The sequence below is a fragment of the Antechinus flavipes genome, chromosome 2, assembly GCF_016432865.1.
Source record: "Antechinus flavipes isolate AdamAnt ecotype Samford, QLD, Australia chromosome 2, AdamAnt_v2, whole genome shotgun sequence".
Taxonomy (NCBI): Eukaryota; Metazoa; Chordata; class Mammalia; order Dasyuromorphia; family Dasyuridae; genus Antechinus; species Antechinus flavipes.
The window spans coordinates 76,469,702-76,484,950 of NC_067399.1; the positions used below are offsets into that span (position 1 = coordinate 76,469,702).

The following is a 15,249-nucleotide window of genomic DNA, read 5'->3' on the forward strand; positions in this document are numbered from 1 at the left end:
TTTCATGATTTAGTATTCTGTTTTGGTGGTTGGGGGTAACAGTCCTATGTATACTAATATACTCATTCCATTATAGTTTATTTGGGTGGAATATATTTTGAATTTTTCATTTGTAGTGTACAGATTAATTTTTTTAAGGATAGTAATATTCTGGTATATGATTCTTATCACTTTATTGTACTTTATTTTAAAAGAAATCTGGTAGATATCAAAATTTTGTAACCTGCTGTAATTTGTTGCATAGTTTCCATCAAAATATTATTTAATCCATATTAATCTATTAATCTAAGCCCCAAAGATAACTATTGTATAATTTGTGATTGCAACAACTTGACCCTGAATCATTTTTACAAATGCCTTTGTATTTATATCATCATCATCATTATCATCATCGTTGAGTTTTTCAATGAGGTTCAGGTAGAAATGGTACTTGTATAAATTGCTATTTTATTATTATTCTTTTCTCTTTAATGTTTTGCAGACTACTGTATAGTTCAATAAAATAATTATTTATACTGAATGAAAATATTAGGATGGAAGAAAATCTTCTGTAGGCTCATTGAAAATATCCTCAGCATAACTCTAGTAGGAGACAGGACAAGAGGGATGAGATGTACCTCATTCCATTTTACCATGATATTGATCACATCTGCTAATCTGTAGGTCTCTATATTTTGAAAGTTTTTCTTTAGGATAGTTTGGAGTATTTCTTATAGCAATTATATAAGTATTTGTTATATTAATACCCATTAAAATATTGTCCTAAAGTTTTTATGTTTGGATTATTATAGCTACAATTTGTTCTGTGATAATGATTATGATTCATTGGTTGAATTCTTTAGAGTCTTTTGAGATTTGTATTTGTGAGTCCATAAAGACACCTAGTTTCTGATACATAATTCTAGCTACCAAATTTGTAGGTAGTGAAATTGTTATAGGAAGAAGTGATGTGTTGCACAATTTCTATTCTTTCATTCCATAATCTACATTAGGCACTATATCTGGACTCCTTAAGAATAATGATTTTTTAATTACTGTTGACAATGATCTAGTTCTGAATGGCCATCTTACACTTTTCACAAAGAAATCCCCTTGACTCAGCCATTTGTTTAATATTTCTTTGTTGATATATTGGCTGAACTCATGCAAGTGGTATTCATAGATATTTTCATTGTTATTCTTATCATTACCCCCTTATTCCTTGAAGTTCAACCCATTATATATAGGGGTTAGAGATGGAAAATATGTGATGAAACTGCTCCTTAAGAGTCAAAGAAATAGATTGGGCAACATAGAGGTACAATCTGGCTCTATTCTAAATTGTTATGATGCTTTATTATCATTATAATTGTTATTATGGATTCTGGTTAGAGCTAGTGTCTTGAAATAATAAAGAGCAATTAGATGCTTTTTTTTTGACTTAATACCTCCCTGCTCCAACCTTTACTGTACTCAAATCTGTTCATCTCTCTGAGTCTTACCTTCCTCATGAACAAAGTGGACATCATGATCATTCTATTGCCTATTCTCACAGTTTTGTAAAGACATTGTTTTATATACTTTCAAGCACTTTACAAATATTAAATATTATATTACTAGTATTTTTCTTCAAGGAATGGTTCATATACCACCACTTTGTGAGCGTATCATGAATGCACTTTGCAAGAAGTGATCCTTCTTCATATGACCTCATACCTTCCATATACTAGAAACAACTATGGGTTTGAATCCCGGGTATGATTCTTATTATCTATAACTAGAAATATGCCATTGTTCCCCTTGGGAATCCTCTTCTTTCAATCAATGCCTTTGAATTAGATTTCGAATACATTTTCTGACTTTACATTTTATGGTTTTTTTATGTACACATCTTATTCTAATTTGTATTCTATGTCTCTGCGAATGTCATATTTAGTCCAATATATTGTAAGCTTCATGGAAGCTGGGACATTACCTTGTTTAATCTCTGTGCCTTAGTAAATGCAGTACTTAGTACATAGTACTTAGTACATAGTACATAGTACAGTATTTAGTAAGTACTTAACACACATTTATTGGATGAATGAACAGAAATGACTTTAAGATAACTCCATTAGGAAGTTTATATTTGATCTTGTAGTCCGTAGGGAGATATGGAGAGTTTTTGAGCAGGGGAGTGATATTGATCATTTTGTTTACTTTTTTTCTTTCGAATTTATGTAGTTTGAGTTTCATTTGATTACAATATATTTGTTGCTTATTAATATTTTTTATTTGGTGTGGGTTCCCCATAGGGTGGATTACTGATCAATCACCATGCAGATCAATCTCTGAATAGCTTTTGTCAATGGCAGTCTGCTCTCGTCGGGAAAAACAACAAGCGACATGATCATGCTATTTTACTAACAGGTCTGGATATCTGTTCCTGGAAGAACGAGCCATGTGACACACTAGGTACAGTACCAAAAATGTCACACACTTTCAAGGTTGATTAGAACTTTCTCTTTTGTAACAACTAGTGTATTATAGGAAAACAAAGGAAAACACCATGTACCAGGAGCCAAATGAGTTGGATTTAAGTATAGATGGTTCCTCTTTGGTAGAGATATGACTTTGAACAAATTACTTAAGTTTTTCAATACTGAGTTACCTCACCTGTAAATTGGAAATAATAAATATTTGCCTTGTTTTTCTCACTGGCTTATTGTGAAGAAAGTAATTAGGAAACCTTAAAATGCTGTGTTGCTTATGGTGGCATAGTGGATAGAATATTGGAGCTCAGTCAAAAAGACCTGAATGGTAATTCTGCCTCAGATACTTACTTGCTATTTGATCCTATAACCTCTTAGCTTTATCTGTGACAAGAAGAGAATAAAACACCTTCTTCATGAATTTCTGAGATTAAAGGAGATAACATTTACAAAATACTTTGCAAACCATAAAGTGTTAAACAGATGTTAGTTGTTGTTATTATTAGCAATTGTAATAATAGGAAAGCTGCAGTAGTAGCAGCAGCAGTGAAGGCAGTAGTAGCAGTGATAGTAGTAGCAGCAAATAAAGGCAGCAGTAATAAAAGCAGCAGGAACAGCCATAATAGTTGTAGCAGAAGTGGTGTAGTAGCAATGAAGGAAAGCAGCAGCAGTGATAGTAGCAGTAACAGTGAAAGCAGCAACAACAGTGAAAGCAGCAGCAGCAGCAGCTGTCATAGTAGTGGTAGCAGTGAAAGCAGCAACAGTACTGAAAGAAGCAGCAGCAGTGATAGTAGCATAGCAATGAAAGCAGCAACAGTAGTAAAAGCAGCACCAGCAGTGATGGTAACAGTAGCAGTGAAAGCAGCAACAGTAGAAAAGCAGCACCAGCAGTGATGGTAGCAGTAGCAGTGAAAGTAGCAACAGTAGTAAAAGCAGCACCAGCAATGCTAGTAGCAGTAGCAGTGAAAGCAGCAACAGTAGAAAAGCAGCACCAGCAATGATAGTAGCAGTAGCAGTGATAGTAGCAGTAGCAGTGATAGCAGCAGTAATAGTGAAAGCAGCAACAGTAGTAAAAGCAGCAACAGTACTGAAAGAAGCAGCAGCAGTGATAGTAGCAGTAGCAGTGATAGTAGTAGCAGCAAATAAAGGCAGCAGTAATAAAAGCAGCAGGAACAGCCATAATAGTTGTAGCAGAAGTGGTGTAGTAGCAATGAAGGAAAGCAGCAGCAGTGATAGTAGCAGTAACAGTGAAAGCAGCAACAACAGTGAAAGCAGCAGCAGCAGCAGCTGTCATAGTAGTGGTAGCAGTGAAAGCAGCAGCAAAAGCTGCAGCAGTAAAGCCAGCAGCAATAGTGATAGTAGCAGCAGCAGTGAAGGCAGTAGTAGCAGTGATAGTAGCATAGCAATGAAAGCAGCAACAGTAGTAAAAGCAGCACCAGCAGTGATGGTAACAGTAGCAGTGAAAGCAGCAACAGTAGAAAAGCAGCACCAGCAGTGATGGTAGCAGTAGCAGTGAAAGTAGCAACAGTAGTAAAAGCAGCACCAGCAATGCTAGTAGCAGTAGCAGTGAAAGCAGCAACAGTAGAAAAGCAGCACCAGCAATGATAGTAGCAGTAGCAGTGAAAGCAGCAACAGTAGTAAAAGCAGCAACAGTAGTAAAAGCAGCAACAGTAGTAAAAGCAGCACCAGCAGTGATGGTAGCAGTAGCAGTGATAGTAGCAGTAGCAGTGAAAGCAGCAACAGTAGTAAAAGCAGCACCAGCAGTGATGGTAGCAGTAGCAGTGATAGCAGCAGTAATAGTGAAAGCAGCAACAGTAGTAAAAGCAGCACCAGCAGTGATGGTAGCAGTAGCAGTGATAGTAGCAGTAGCAGTGAAAGCAGCAACAGTAGTGAAAGCAGCACCAGCAGTGATGGTAGCAGTAGCAGTAAAAGCAGCAGTAGCAGTGATAGCAGCAGTAATAGTGAAAGCAGCAACAGTAGTAAAAGCAGCACCAGCAGTGATGGTAGCAGTAGCAGTGATAGTAGCAGTAGCAGTGAAAGCAGCAACAGTAGTAAAAGCAGCACCAGCAGTGATGGTAGCAGTAGCAGTGATAGTAGCAGTAGCAGTAAAAGCAGCAACAGTAGTAAAAGCAGCACCAGCAGTGATAGTAGCAGTAGCAGTGAAAGCAGCAACAGTAGTGAGAGCAGCAACAGTAGTAAAAGCGGCACCAGCAGTGATAGTAGCAGTAGCAGTGAAAGCAGCAACAGTAGTAAAAGCAGCAGTAGCAGTGAAAGTAGCAACAATAGTAGTAATAGAAGTAGTAGTGAAAGCAGCAGCAAAAGCTGCAGCAGTAAAGCCAGCAGCAATAGTGATAGTAGCAGCAGCAGTGAAAGAAGCAACAGCAATGATACTACTAGCAGCGAAGACAGCAGCAGTAGTGATGATAGTAACAGCTGCAGAAGCAACAGTGATAGAAATAGCAGTAGCAGTTGTATGACTGGGAAAACCTTTTCCTTTCAGGTTCATTTTCCTCATAACAAAATGAAAAAGTTGGAATAAATACACTCTAAACTGAAAGATGATCAAATTAAGTTTTGATTCATGTCAACAAATATTTATCAACAAATATTTATTCAGCATCTATTCGATTATAAATGTTTTAGTTTACAAACTGCTGTCCTCACAACAACCTTTTGTGAGGTAGGTAGTACAAATTTTCTTAAATTTTCTCATAAGTTATTTTGAGATGAGATAATTGAAGCTCAGAACAAGCAATTTGCCCAACATGACAGTTTCAGAGCTGGTCCATACACACAGGTTTTATTATTACATTCTTATACCATTCTATCACCCCTATTCTTTATTGTGCCTAGTGTGTTCTGTAGCTGTTGGAAGGACATAAAACTTAAATCTCGAAATGACCATCAAGATCATTTATTCCAACCGCTATTTCTTCCTGATGAGGAGCTGGAGGAGGGGTCTGATGTGGGGAGGTAGTGGTATAGAAAATAAGTTTGTTAAGCTCAGATAGGTATGTAAATAATAATAACCTATAAAAACAACTGCTTATGTTTACATAATTTACCGTGTATCAGGTACTGTGCTAAGCATTTTACAATTGTTATCTCATTTTTTTCTACCAATAACTTTAGGAGGTAGATGCTATCATTGTCCCCATTTTATAGAGGAGGAAACTGAGGCAGACAGAGGTCAAATGGCTTTCCCAGGGTCACACAACTAGTAAGTACCTGACGCCAGACATGAAATTAGGCCCTCAGGATTCAAATCTAAAATCAGTGCTTACTTACTATATATAACGAATTATTTCCAACTACCAGATTCAACATCCATTAAACTGAGGCTTATTTAAAAAGAGGCAGTTTTTCTAAATTTAGTAACTCTAATCTGAGCCCACTTCTCTTGCACACAGTAGGTACTTAATACACATCTTATGAATTGCAAGATTTATCCCTCTTCCTTAAAGAGGAAGCTGGGATTCAGATGCATTGACTACTTTGTTCAGGGTTATGAAGAGGTGCGACAATTGGAGACCCATTTGAACCCAGATCTTTTCAAGTTCAATGCTCTTTTTACTGAACCAGAGTTTGACCATTGACATAATGAAAAGAAGGGCAGTCTACTAGAAGAACTTGACTCAGCTGGCATCAAAATTCTTATGTATCCAGCAGTGCAATCTTGGGCAAGTTAGTTAAAAGCTAATTCACTTAATCTATCAGTGATAAAAAAGGTAAATATTTTGACTTATATCATAATAACAATGACTTGCCCGAGGTCCCACAACTAATAAGTTTCTGAGGCTAGATTTGAACTCAGAACATGAGTCTCCCTAACTCCAGGCCCAATATTCTGTCTACGGTGATACTTAGCTAGCTGCTCATACCCTTTTGGTATTCTGCAAGTATTTCTTGATAATTATGTAACTACATCCTATCGATATATTAGATATTTAGAACTTTTAAAAAGTTAGTGTTACTTCCTATAATGGATGTTCCCAATTTAAGTCCTGACTCAGATACTCTCTATGTCTTGCCAGGTGACTTCACTTTTTAATCTCAAATGCTTCATCTGCAAAATGGAATTCTAACATTTTCATTGCATAGCAGGCAGAGTTATAAGGAAAGTTCAGAGTTAGCTCTAAAGTGCTACAAAAATATGAATTGTTATTGACTTAAAATGCTTTGATATCAATTAAGATTAATTATTATATAAAGTTAAAATAATTTTATTCACAATCGCTTCTCATCTCTAAAAAAGCAGGGATTTCTATGTACTGCCATTGATTATAAAAGGAGGTTTTTTCCTATCAATCTATCATTTACTTATGTACCTACCTACCTTCTTATTTATAGGTCATATATGGTGTATTCATTCTCCATGTGTCCATCTAGCTTTCTATTTATCAATTATCTGTCTATCTTTCTCATCTTCTGCCCTTGAGAAACTTAAAAACTTTTAGATAAAAGTGGTAGGATATGACATAAAGGACTTAAAGAGTTGGGGGTGACCAGAGGTGAGATCCAGACAGCTTACTCCAGGAAGATATGAGAAGGGAGAAATTACTTTTAGCTGAAGAATCAGGGAAAGCTTCATGAGGAAGGCAGCACTTGAACTGAATCTCAAAAGAAAAAGGAATGAAGAGGGATTTTGTTCAAGTATGGGATACAGGAGCAGGAAAAGGCAAGAATAACTTGGAATTCAATTTGGAGTTCAGAGTATCTGAGATGAAGATATGTTAAATAAAATTAGATAAATAAGTTGAAAGCAGATTGTAGAGGACCTTAAATACTACATTAGATTGTTTGTACTTTATCATAGTGGCAATAGGCAACCACTGAAGGTTTTAAAGCATGGATGTGACATGGGGAGATGTGTCTTAGAAAGACTATTTTTTAATAGCTTTGTAAAGAATGAATTGGAGAGGGGAGATACTGAAGATAGACCATTTAGTGGGATTGGCACAATAAATGCAGGTAAAAGGTTATGGAAGACTAAAACAGGGTAGTGTTAATGTAAAAATAAAGAAGGGAATGTCGGAGAGATTTTGTGGAGATAGAAATGACAGCAAAGACTTGGCAACTGATTAGATGTGGAGCATCATAAGGAAGACAAAGGATTCAAAGATGATTCTGGTTTATTGTCTGGATGACTGGGAGGATGTTCACTTAAACAGAGATATATAAGTTTGGAGCAGAGGCAAATTTTAGAGGAAAATAATGAGCTCTGTGATGGATATGTTAAGTGAGAGAGATTAATGGGACATCCAAGTGGCGATGTACAGCAGATGGAAATGAGAGACTGGAGCTCAGAAAAGAGACTGGGTATGGAGAAATCCATTTGTTAGAATTTCTTTAGCAAATGTATTTGGAGCTAATTCTCCTATTTGGACATGTGATGTTTTCTTTGTATATATTATATGTTTATTTATATGTATGTATTTCATCCTTCCAATAGAATATAAGTTCTTTGAAAACTGGGGTTGTTTTCATTTTTGGTTCTGTATCCCCAGTGCACAGCTGGCTTACAGTAAGTGTTTATTAAATGCTTGTTGGATTGAATCAAATCATCAACATCAAAGGCCCTACTTGAAGCCTTTCCAGTTAGTTAAAGCCTGCTAGAAGCATGTGTTCTAATGGCATGGCCTTCAAGAATTAACTGAAGGAAACTCTGTTTGCCATGAGGAAGCATCAGGCTACTTGAATGGAGTTTTATAATGTATAAGTTTCATATTGCATGAATTTGGGGTGATATTAGTTACAGAAGAGAGATTCAACATAGCTAACTCTACCCTCAATCCTTAGAGTGTAAGAAAAGAACTTATATTTAGATGATACATAGAAAATTGGAATAACATCTGGCTTTGGTGTTTCCTGTAGGTTTTGCTCCCATCAGTGGAATGTGCAGCAAGTATCGAAGTTGTACCATTAATGAAGACACAGGGCTTGGTCTGGCGTTCACCATAGCACATGAGTCAGGCCACAAGTAAGTGATGCTTTGAGTCATCATTCATGTGTTCATTCATTTAGTCAGCAAGCATTTAAATGTGTCTTATGTGCCAGGCACTGTACGTACAATATGTCAAATATGCAGAGACAAAAATGAAGATCCCTTCCTCTAAGAATTTATTATTCTATTGTGAGGAAATAACATATATATATATGTAATTAAATTTCTTTTTTTTTCTTTTTTATTATAGCTTTTTATTTACAAAATATATGCATGGATAAATTTTCAGCATTGATAACTGCAAAACCTTTTGTTCCAATTTTTCCCCTCCTTCCCCCCACCTTAAAAATTAAATTTAAAATAAGCATAAGGAAATGACTAGGAGAGGGCATTAGAAACTGGGAGGACAAGAACAGGAACTGACACCTGAGCATTCTGTGAAGCAGAGGTTAGGGATGAGTGTGTGGGAGCAGATAGTGTAGAGATAGGAATCAGATTTGGAATACTGTGTATGGGGAATAACAGACTGGAAAGTTCATCTAAAGTATGGAGTAAGCCAAGGAAATTAATGTGAAATGAGGCTGGAGTCAGTTTGTAGAGGGATTTAGAAACCAAAAAGGGGAAGGATGGAGGACATATTGTATTTTCTACTCAAGGTAAGAGGGAGCCACTGGAGTTTCTTGAGGAAAAGAGTGACATGGTCAGATCTGTGTTTTTCACAGTCATTATTAGGTATGAAGCATCCCTCAATGATTGCCTAGCATATCTGAATATATTGCTTTGAAAACAGTCAATAACAATAATAGTTACGATTTCTAGATGCTTTTAAAGATTTACAAATCCTTTTCTCTTCCACGTTTCTGCTAGAAGACATTTAGTCAAACACCCTCATTTTATAGATGGGCAAAACTGAGACCCAGAATGCTAAGTGATTTGAACAGGGTCACATAGATAATAAGTGGCAGAGCCTGCATTTGAACCCAGGTCCTCTGGCTCTTAATTTAGTCCTCCTTTTGTTATACCAACTTATCTGTTTACATGTTGTATCTTCTCAGTAGAATGTAAACTTCTGAAGTTCAGGGACTTAAACATTGTCTTTACATCCCTTGTATCTAGTCCTATACTTTGCACATAGTAGAGTTTAATAAAGACTTATTGTATAGTGGGTTGGATTAATATCACAGAGAGAGACAAAACTCAGACTCTAAAAGGTGAGCTCCCTGTCTATAAAAGTCAACATTTTGGAATTTTGATGCTCAGTTGTCAGGGATTCTTGTTTAGTACAAGGTTGGACCTGAGGTTGTGCTCTGAGGTCCCTTATGGCTTGAGATTTATGGTCATAATAATAAGTTATATTTGTTATCATTTTAAGGTTTTCAAAATATGATGACTATGCTCAGTTATTGGAAATACTGTCATATGGAAGAGAGTTTAGAGTCATTTTGTCTGGCCCCAAAGGAAAAAAAAATAGGAACAATAGATGGAAGGTGCAAAGATATTTTAGACAGAATGTCAGGGAAAAAAAGCCCTTCCCAACAATTAGAGTTTTTAAGAAATAGAATGTGGTGTCTTAAAACGTAGTGGATTATTCCCTACTGAAGGAATTTCTCAAGCAGATATTGAATATCTGCTTGTTGACTATGTTATAATGGAAATATATTTCAATTAAGAGTTGTAATAGATAGCTACTGAAGTATTTTCTGACCTGAAATTCTTCAATTCTATGGTTTTAAAATAGCCTTTTGACAGAGATAGCCTAAATATTATTTTGCACATTTAACAGATGGGTAAATGGGACCATTGTTTCAATTTGGCATTCATGTCCCTAGTGCCTATCAAAGTGCCTTATACTTAGGAGGCATTTTATAAATTCTTTTTGAATAGAATTAAATTAAATTCAAAGGATTTGCCTGTGGCCACTGAATTGAAAAGTGTCAGAATTAGGATATGAAACCCAGTTTCTTGAATTCAAATCCTGTGCTCTTTTCAAAACATAAATCTAAGATCTCAAAGTTTTTGAATTTTTTAAATAGTTCTTCTAGTAGTACCTTAGGAATTCCAGGTTTACATTTGGCTCATTCACTTATCATTTCTTATTTTCATAGAGAATGTGTATACATTCACTATGGCTATAACACTGGAATGGATAATTGAGTGTTTTTTTTTTTGTTTTGTTTTTCTTTTCTTTCTTTCTTCTTCTTCTTCTTCTTTTTTTTTTTACCAAGAAATCTCCTTCTTCCAAAACTACTGATTAGTTCCAATCAACAGATTTTTTTCTTCAAGTCCCTAAATCACAGCCAATGGGTCCACATAAATTTGTGGACATCAATTGCCTCACGATAATGACTATGTTAGGAATTAAGGAATTCTCTCTATGGGAGGTCTTCTGGTAAAGACTAGATGACCACTTGGAAATGTCAGAGAGGAGGTATGGTATTAGTAGAGAGGACATTGGAGAGGGTATTGGAGTCAGGGAGTTTGAATCCTGTTTTGGATGTTTAATCTGTGACCTTGGACAGATAACTCATACCACAGCACATAACTCATGAGGTTGTTTTGAAGGCCAAATGACATAATGTTTGTAAAGTACTTTGCAAATTGTAAAGCTGCATATGAATTTCACTTATTATCATTCATGATTTAGATAGTTAAACCTCTTTTGAGGTCCCCTTTAATGTTGCTAGAATTCTGATGAAAGAAAAAATATAGCTTGGAAATCATGGATCCTTGGACACATAAAATACATTTCCAGATTTTGTTAGGGATTTTGTAAGAAGGGGGAAAGGTAGAATAGTTCTTCAACTTTTTCCACTTGAGATCCTTTTTTGCCTGAGAAATTTTTAGATGACTCTGGCTACATAGATACATAAAATAGGTATACAAATCAAACATTTACTGATAATTATAATTAAGTATAACTTTGTGAACCCCCACATTTATGAGACCCTCTATGGGGTTTCTAGCCACAGATTAAAAAGCAGTGTATTGTAGTGGATAAGAGAGGTGGCCCTGGAGTCAGAGAAGCCTAGGTTCTGTTACTACCTGGCATGTATATGACTTTTATAATCCGAGGCAGGTTACCTAGGCAACTTAAGGCTATCAATTGCAAAGAAAGTGCTGATGTGCTTTGGTGCTCCTAGCCAGATGCAGTTCCAGAGGTTGTTGTTTATCCTTTGATCTCTAAGAGGACCATGTCATCAGGGAAGAGATGCCAGGACATGAAAAGGAATTGGATTTCAGTGAGGAAGGGCTGTGCAAGGTTAAACTGCCTCACTTTCCCCTCCAGAGCCATCTGGATCCAGTGGCTAGATATAGATCAGGACGATTAGAGATGACCCTAGAGACCATGGCTCATGTCTGAATAAAAATAAGATTTATAAACTGTTAGAATTGAAAGTGACCTTTGAACAGAAGAAACCAGAGTTAGAAACCATGTAGTTCAGTCCCATATTGTACCAAAGTAGAAACTGAGCCCCAGAGACTTCTAACCAGATTTTTTAAATAAAAGCATCAGTTTAATTTCTAGCAAAAAAAAAAGTTCATTTTTTTCATAAACCACAAATCTTACTTCCATGCTAAAATTTGCTTAGAGACCACAATACTGACATATATCTCTGCAGGAAATCCAAATTGTGACCTTTCTCATACTCAGAAGAATATTTTGCATTTTTCTAGTCATTTATTCAGGGATCTCCCAGCACTCTCTAAATATGAGCTGTTTTGTCCATATATCTGTCTCCTCATCCTATCAAGGTAGAGAATTGTAGTATCCAGAGCTGAAAAGCCTTAGGGATTATCCAGTCCAGTCTTCTAATATTACAAACTGAAGCACTGAGAAGAGATTTGTCTGAATCATACAGATAGTGAGTTACAGAGTTAGGCTGTAAGCCCAGATCCTAGGACTCCAAACCTATTTCACTTTACCAACTAAAAGACAAATAAGTAATAAAGTGCCCTAAGTGACGCCAGTGCCATTTGTGTAGAGTAATGAGAGGTGGCCAAGACTTTGGGCACAAAAAGGCTCTACTGACTTCAGTCACATGAGAGGAAGCTCTCCTTGCTGGGGAGTGTGTGACCCTGGCATCTGGAAGACTTTGGCAGCCTTTGTCTCTGACAAGTCCTGTGCCTGTGGCCCCAAGTAGGGTCCTGACTTTGGACAGTGCATTTGCTGATTAGCCCTTAAATTGGAGTAGCTCATTGGATGGTTGGCCATCACTAGATAAATTATTTCACTCACATCAGCTCACAAAGATCAGATCCTGAGATATGGAAGGACTGTGATCCCTTGTCGTGGGGCATGCAGGGAGAATCAGATCTTGAATCCAGGTCTCCTGACATTAAGTTCAAGGATCTTTCCACGGCACTATTTTGCCTTACAGCATGCTACAATTTAAAGGTGCTGACAAATAAATGAAGGAGGGTAGGCCATGGAACATGGATCCAGTTGATCCTAGTTGACTCCAGACAAAAAATGATGCAAGTTGGATATGAAGAATCATTTCAATCTGAGGAAAATGTGCTAAACAATTATCTTTCCAAAAGGCCATACAAACTGTCTAGTGTGGCCTAGAGTTCTTAGAATAGATACAGGAGTGAAATCCTTGATACTATGGAATGGAATTGGCTTCCTCTGGAGTAAGTGCCTGAGGAATTCTCCATCATTAGAAGGCTTCTATTGCTTAGCATTGGTATAGCATTTTGAGGTTTTCAAAGCACTTTACATGTTATCTCATTTAATCATTGCTCCTATTTATAGATAAGAATACTGAATCTCAGAGAGCTACATGCCTTGCTGGGTATGCACAATTAACAAATAGCTAAGATAGGATTAGAATCCAATTCTTCCAAATTCCAAGGACAGTGTTCTAACCATCACACAATAAAATGCTATTAGATCCTTTATCAGGGATTCAATTCAGCAAACATTTATTAGATGCCTACTAATGTATAAGGTTTTGTTTTGTGTAATGTAGAAGAGAGAACAAAAATGAAAACCCTTATCTTGAAGGACCTTATATTCAGCCGAAATAGCATTATAATCTGCATATGGGAAAAGTCAGACAAAATTTGCTAGAGAAGATTACAGATTCAGAAAGATAGAGGTAAATAAATGAATGGAAAGTATGGAAGATGATTTGTACTCATGCATGGAGGTAAACTATAGATTGTTGAATTCAGGCAACAACAATTAGTCTAACTTTTTCTGGATCAAAGTGTGGAATAATGATTTAAGGACAGGTAAGAACAAGACTAATGGGTCTTAAATGTCAAGTTAAAGAATTTCTATCTTATCCTAAAGGCAAGAGACAGTTATAAATAGTTTTAGAATAGAGGAATCTACTGTCAGATCTTGGTTGTAGGAAAATTTTTTTTGACAGCTGTATGGAATACAGAATAGAAATGGGAGGAACTAGAAACTAAGAGATTATTTAGAGCTGTACTATAGGTGAAGTGTAATAAAGACTTGAATACGAGGATAGTAGTTATATTACTGGAGAAAATAGGGTGGTGGCAAGAATGCTGAAGACCTATAATTAATAACATCTGACATTTGATTAGATATCAAAGGAAAAGGGAGTGGTACTGGAGATAAGGGATGATTCCAAGATCATGAACTTTGGTGATTGGGAAAATAGTGGTGCTATGGAGATTTCTGATTAGGTAGGGATTTATTATTATTTATTATTTAGTTAAATCTTTCGATACACATCTACTATTCCTTCCCAATAGGAAATAGGAAGCAGAAGGGATTATTGTTGGTGTGGTTGTGGTGGTGATGGTGGTTGTCAGCAACATAGTTTTGAACATCCATAATAAGCCCCGGTATAATTGACTTTTCTCCACTGATGAAATTTGTCTTCATCTTTCATATAGCTGTAGCTATGTGGACCTGAAGATTCTGTATAGTAATCATTCAGATTTATTGAGCTCTTTCTCCCTGCTTACATTTTTCAAAGTCCCCTTTTAGGACCATACCTCATTCTTGGGTCACATTGTATCACATTTCACTTTCTATTATAATAGTTGGTGAGCTTCCACCCCTTTCCTCCTCAGAAGCCTCATAGTGATGTAAATAAAAAGGGCACAGACTCTCAAAGTTCATGTCAATGGAACTGAAGCTCTTAGGTTTACCAAAGTGGAAAAGCTTCAAATGGTGGCCCTAGAGATATGCATCTATCACCTAAGGGCCAAACTGACTAAACTTCATCACCTTGAACTTGATCCACTGCATCAAGGTTGTTTTGGTTACAGTGAAGAGTCTCTTTTAAGGTATGGACACCATTTGCATTCATGAAAGGATGAAATCATAGATTTCTTCTAAGTTTTATAGTATATAAATACATGTCTTATCCCCTGTGATAAAATAAAAACTTTCATGAGTACTATAATTGTCACATTTCATCTTTGTGCCCCGCTCCTCTATCTTTATCCAGTACCAACTAGAGTAGTCTTTATTCATTAGGCATCTAAAATGAATTTATTGAATTAACTTGAATATGGAAGGAAAATTTTTTGATCGATTAGTTGTAAGTGACCTTAGACTGAGGCTTAGAATATTAGATCGAAGGTTTTTAAACTATAGAACATGGAATGTTAGAAATGAAAGAGATCTTTGACATAAATCTAGTCCAAGGGATTCTCAACTGTTTTTGTATCACAGACCTATTTGGCAATCTTGTGAAGCCTATAGACCCTTTCTCAAAATAATATTTTAAAATATATAAAAGACATTGGATTAATAAGGAAATCAATTATATTGAAATAAAGATGTAATTTTTCCCATCTAAGTTGATGGACTCCCTGAAGTCTCTTCACAATCCATTGGTTTGTAGATCCCAGGTTAAGAGCCCCTGA

General features: G+C 36.2%; 1 protein-coding gene across 1 annotated transcript in view; it reads left to right on the forward strand.

Annotated features, from left to right (window-relative positions):
* ADAMTS18 (ADAM metallopeptidase with thrombospondin type 1 motif 18) overlaps positions 1–15,249 on the forward strand; it is a 129,915-nt gene that overhangs the window by 12,286 nt on the left and 102,380 nt on the right. The window contains 2 exon segments of the mRNA XM_051975103.1: positions 2,274–2,433; positions 8,325–8,430. Coding sequence (XP_051831063.1) covers positions 2,274–2,433; positions 8,325–8,430 — 266 coding nt within the window.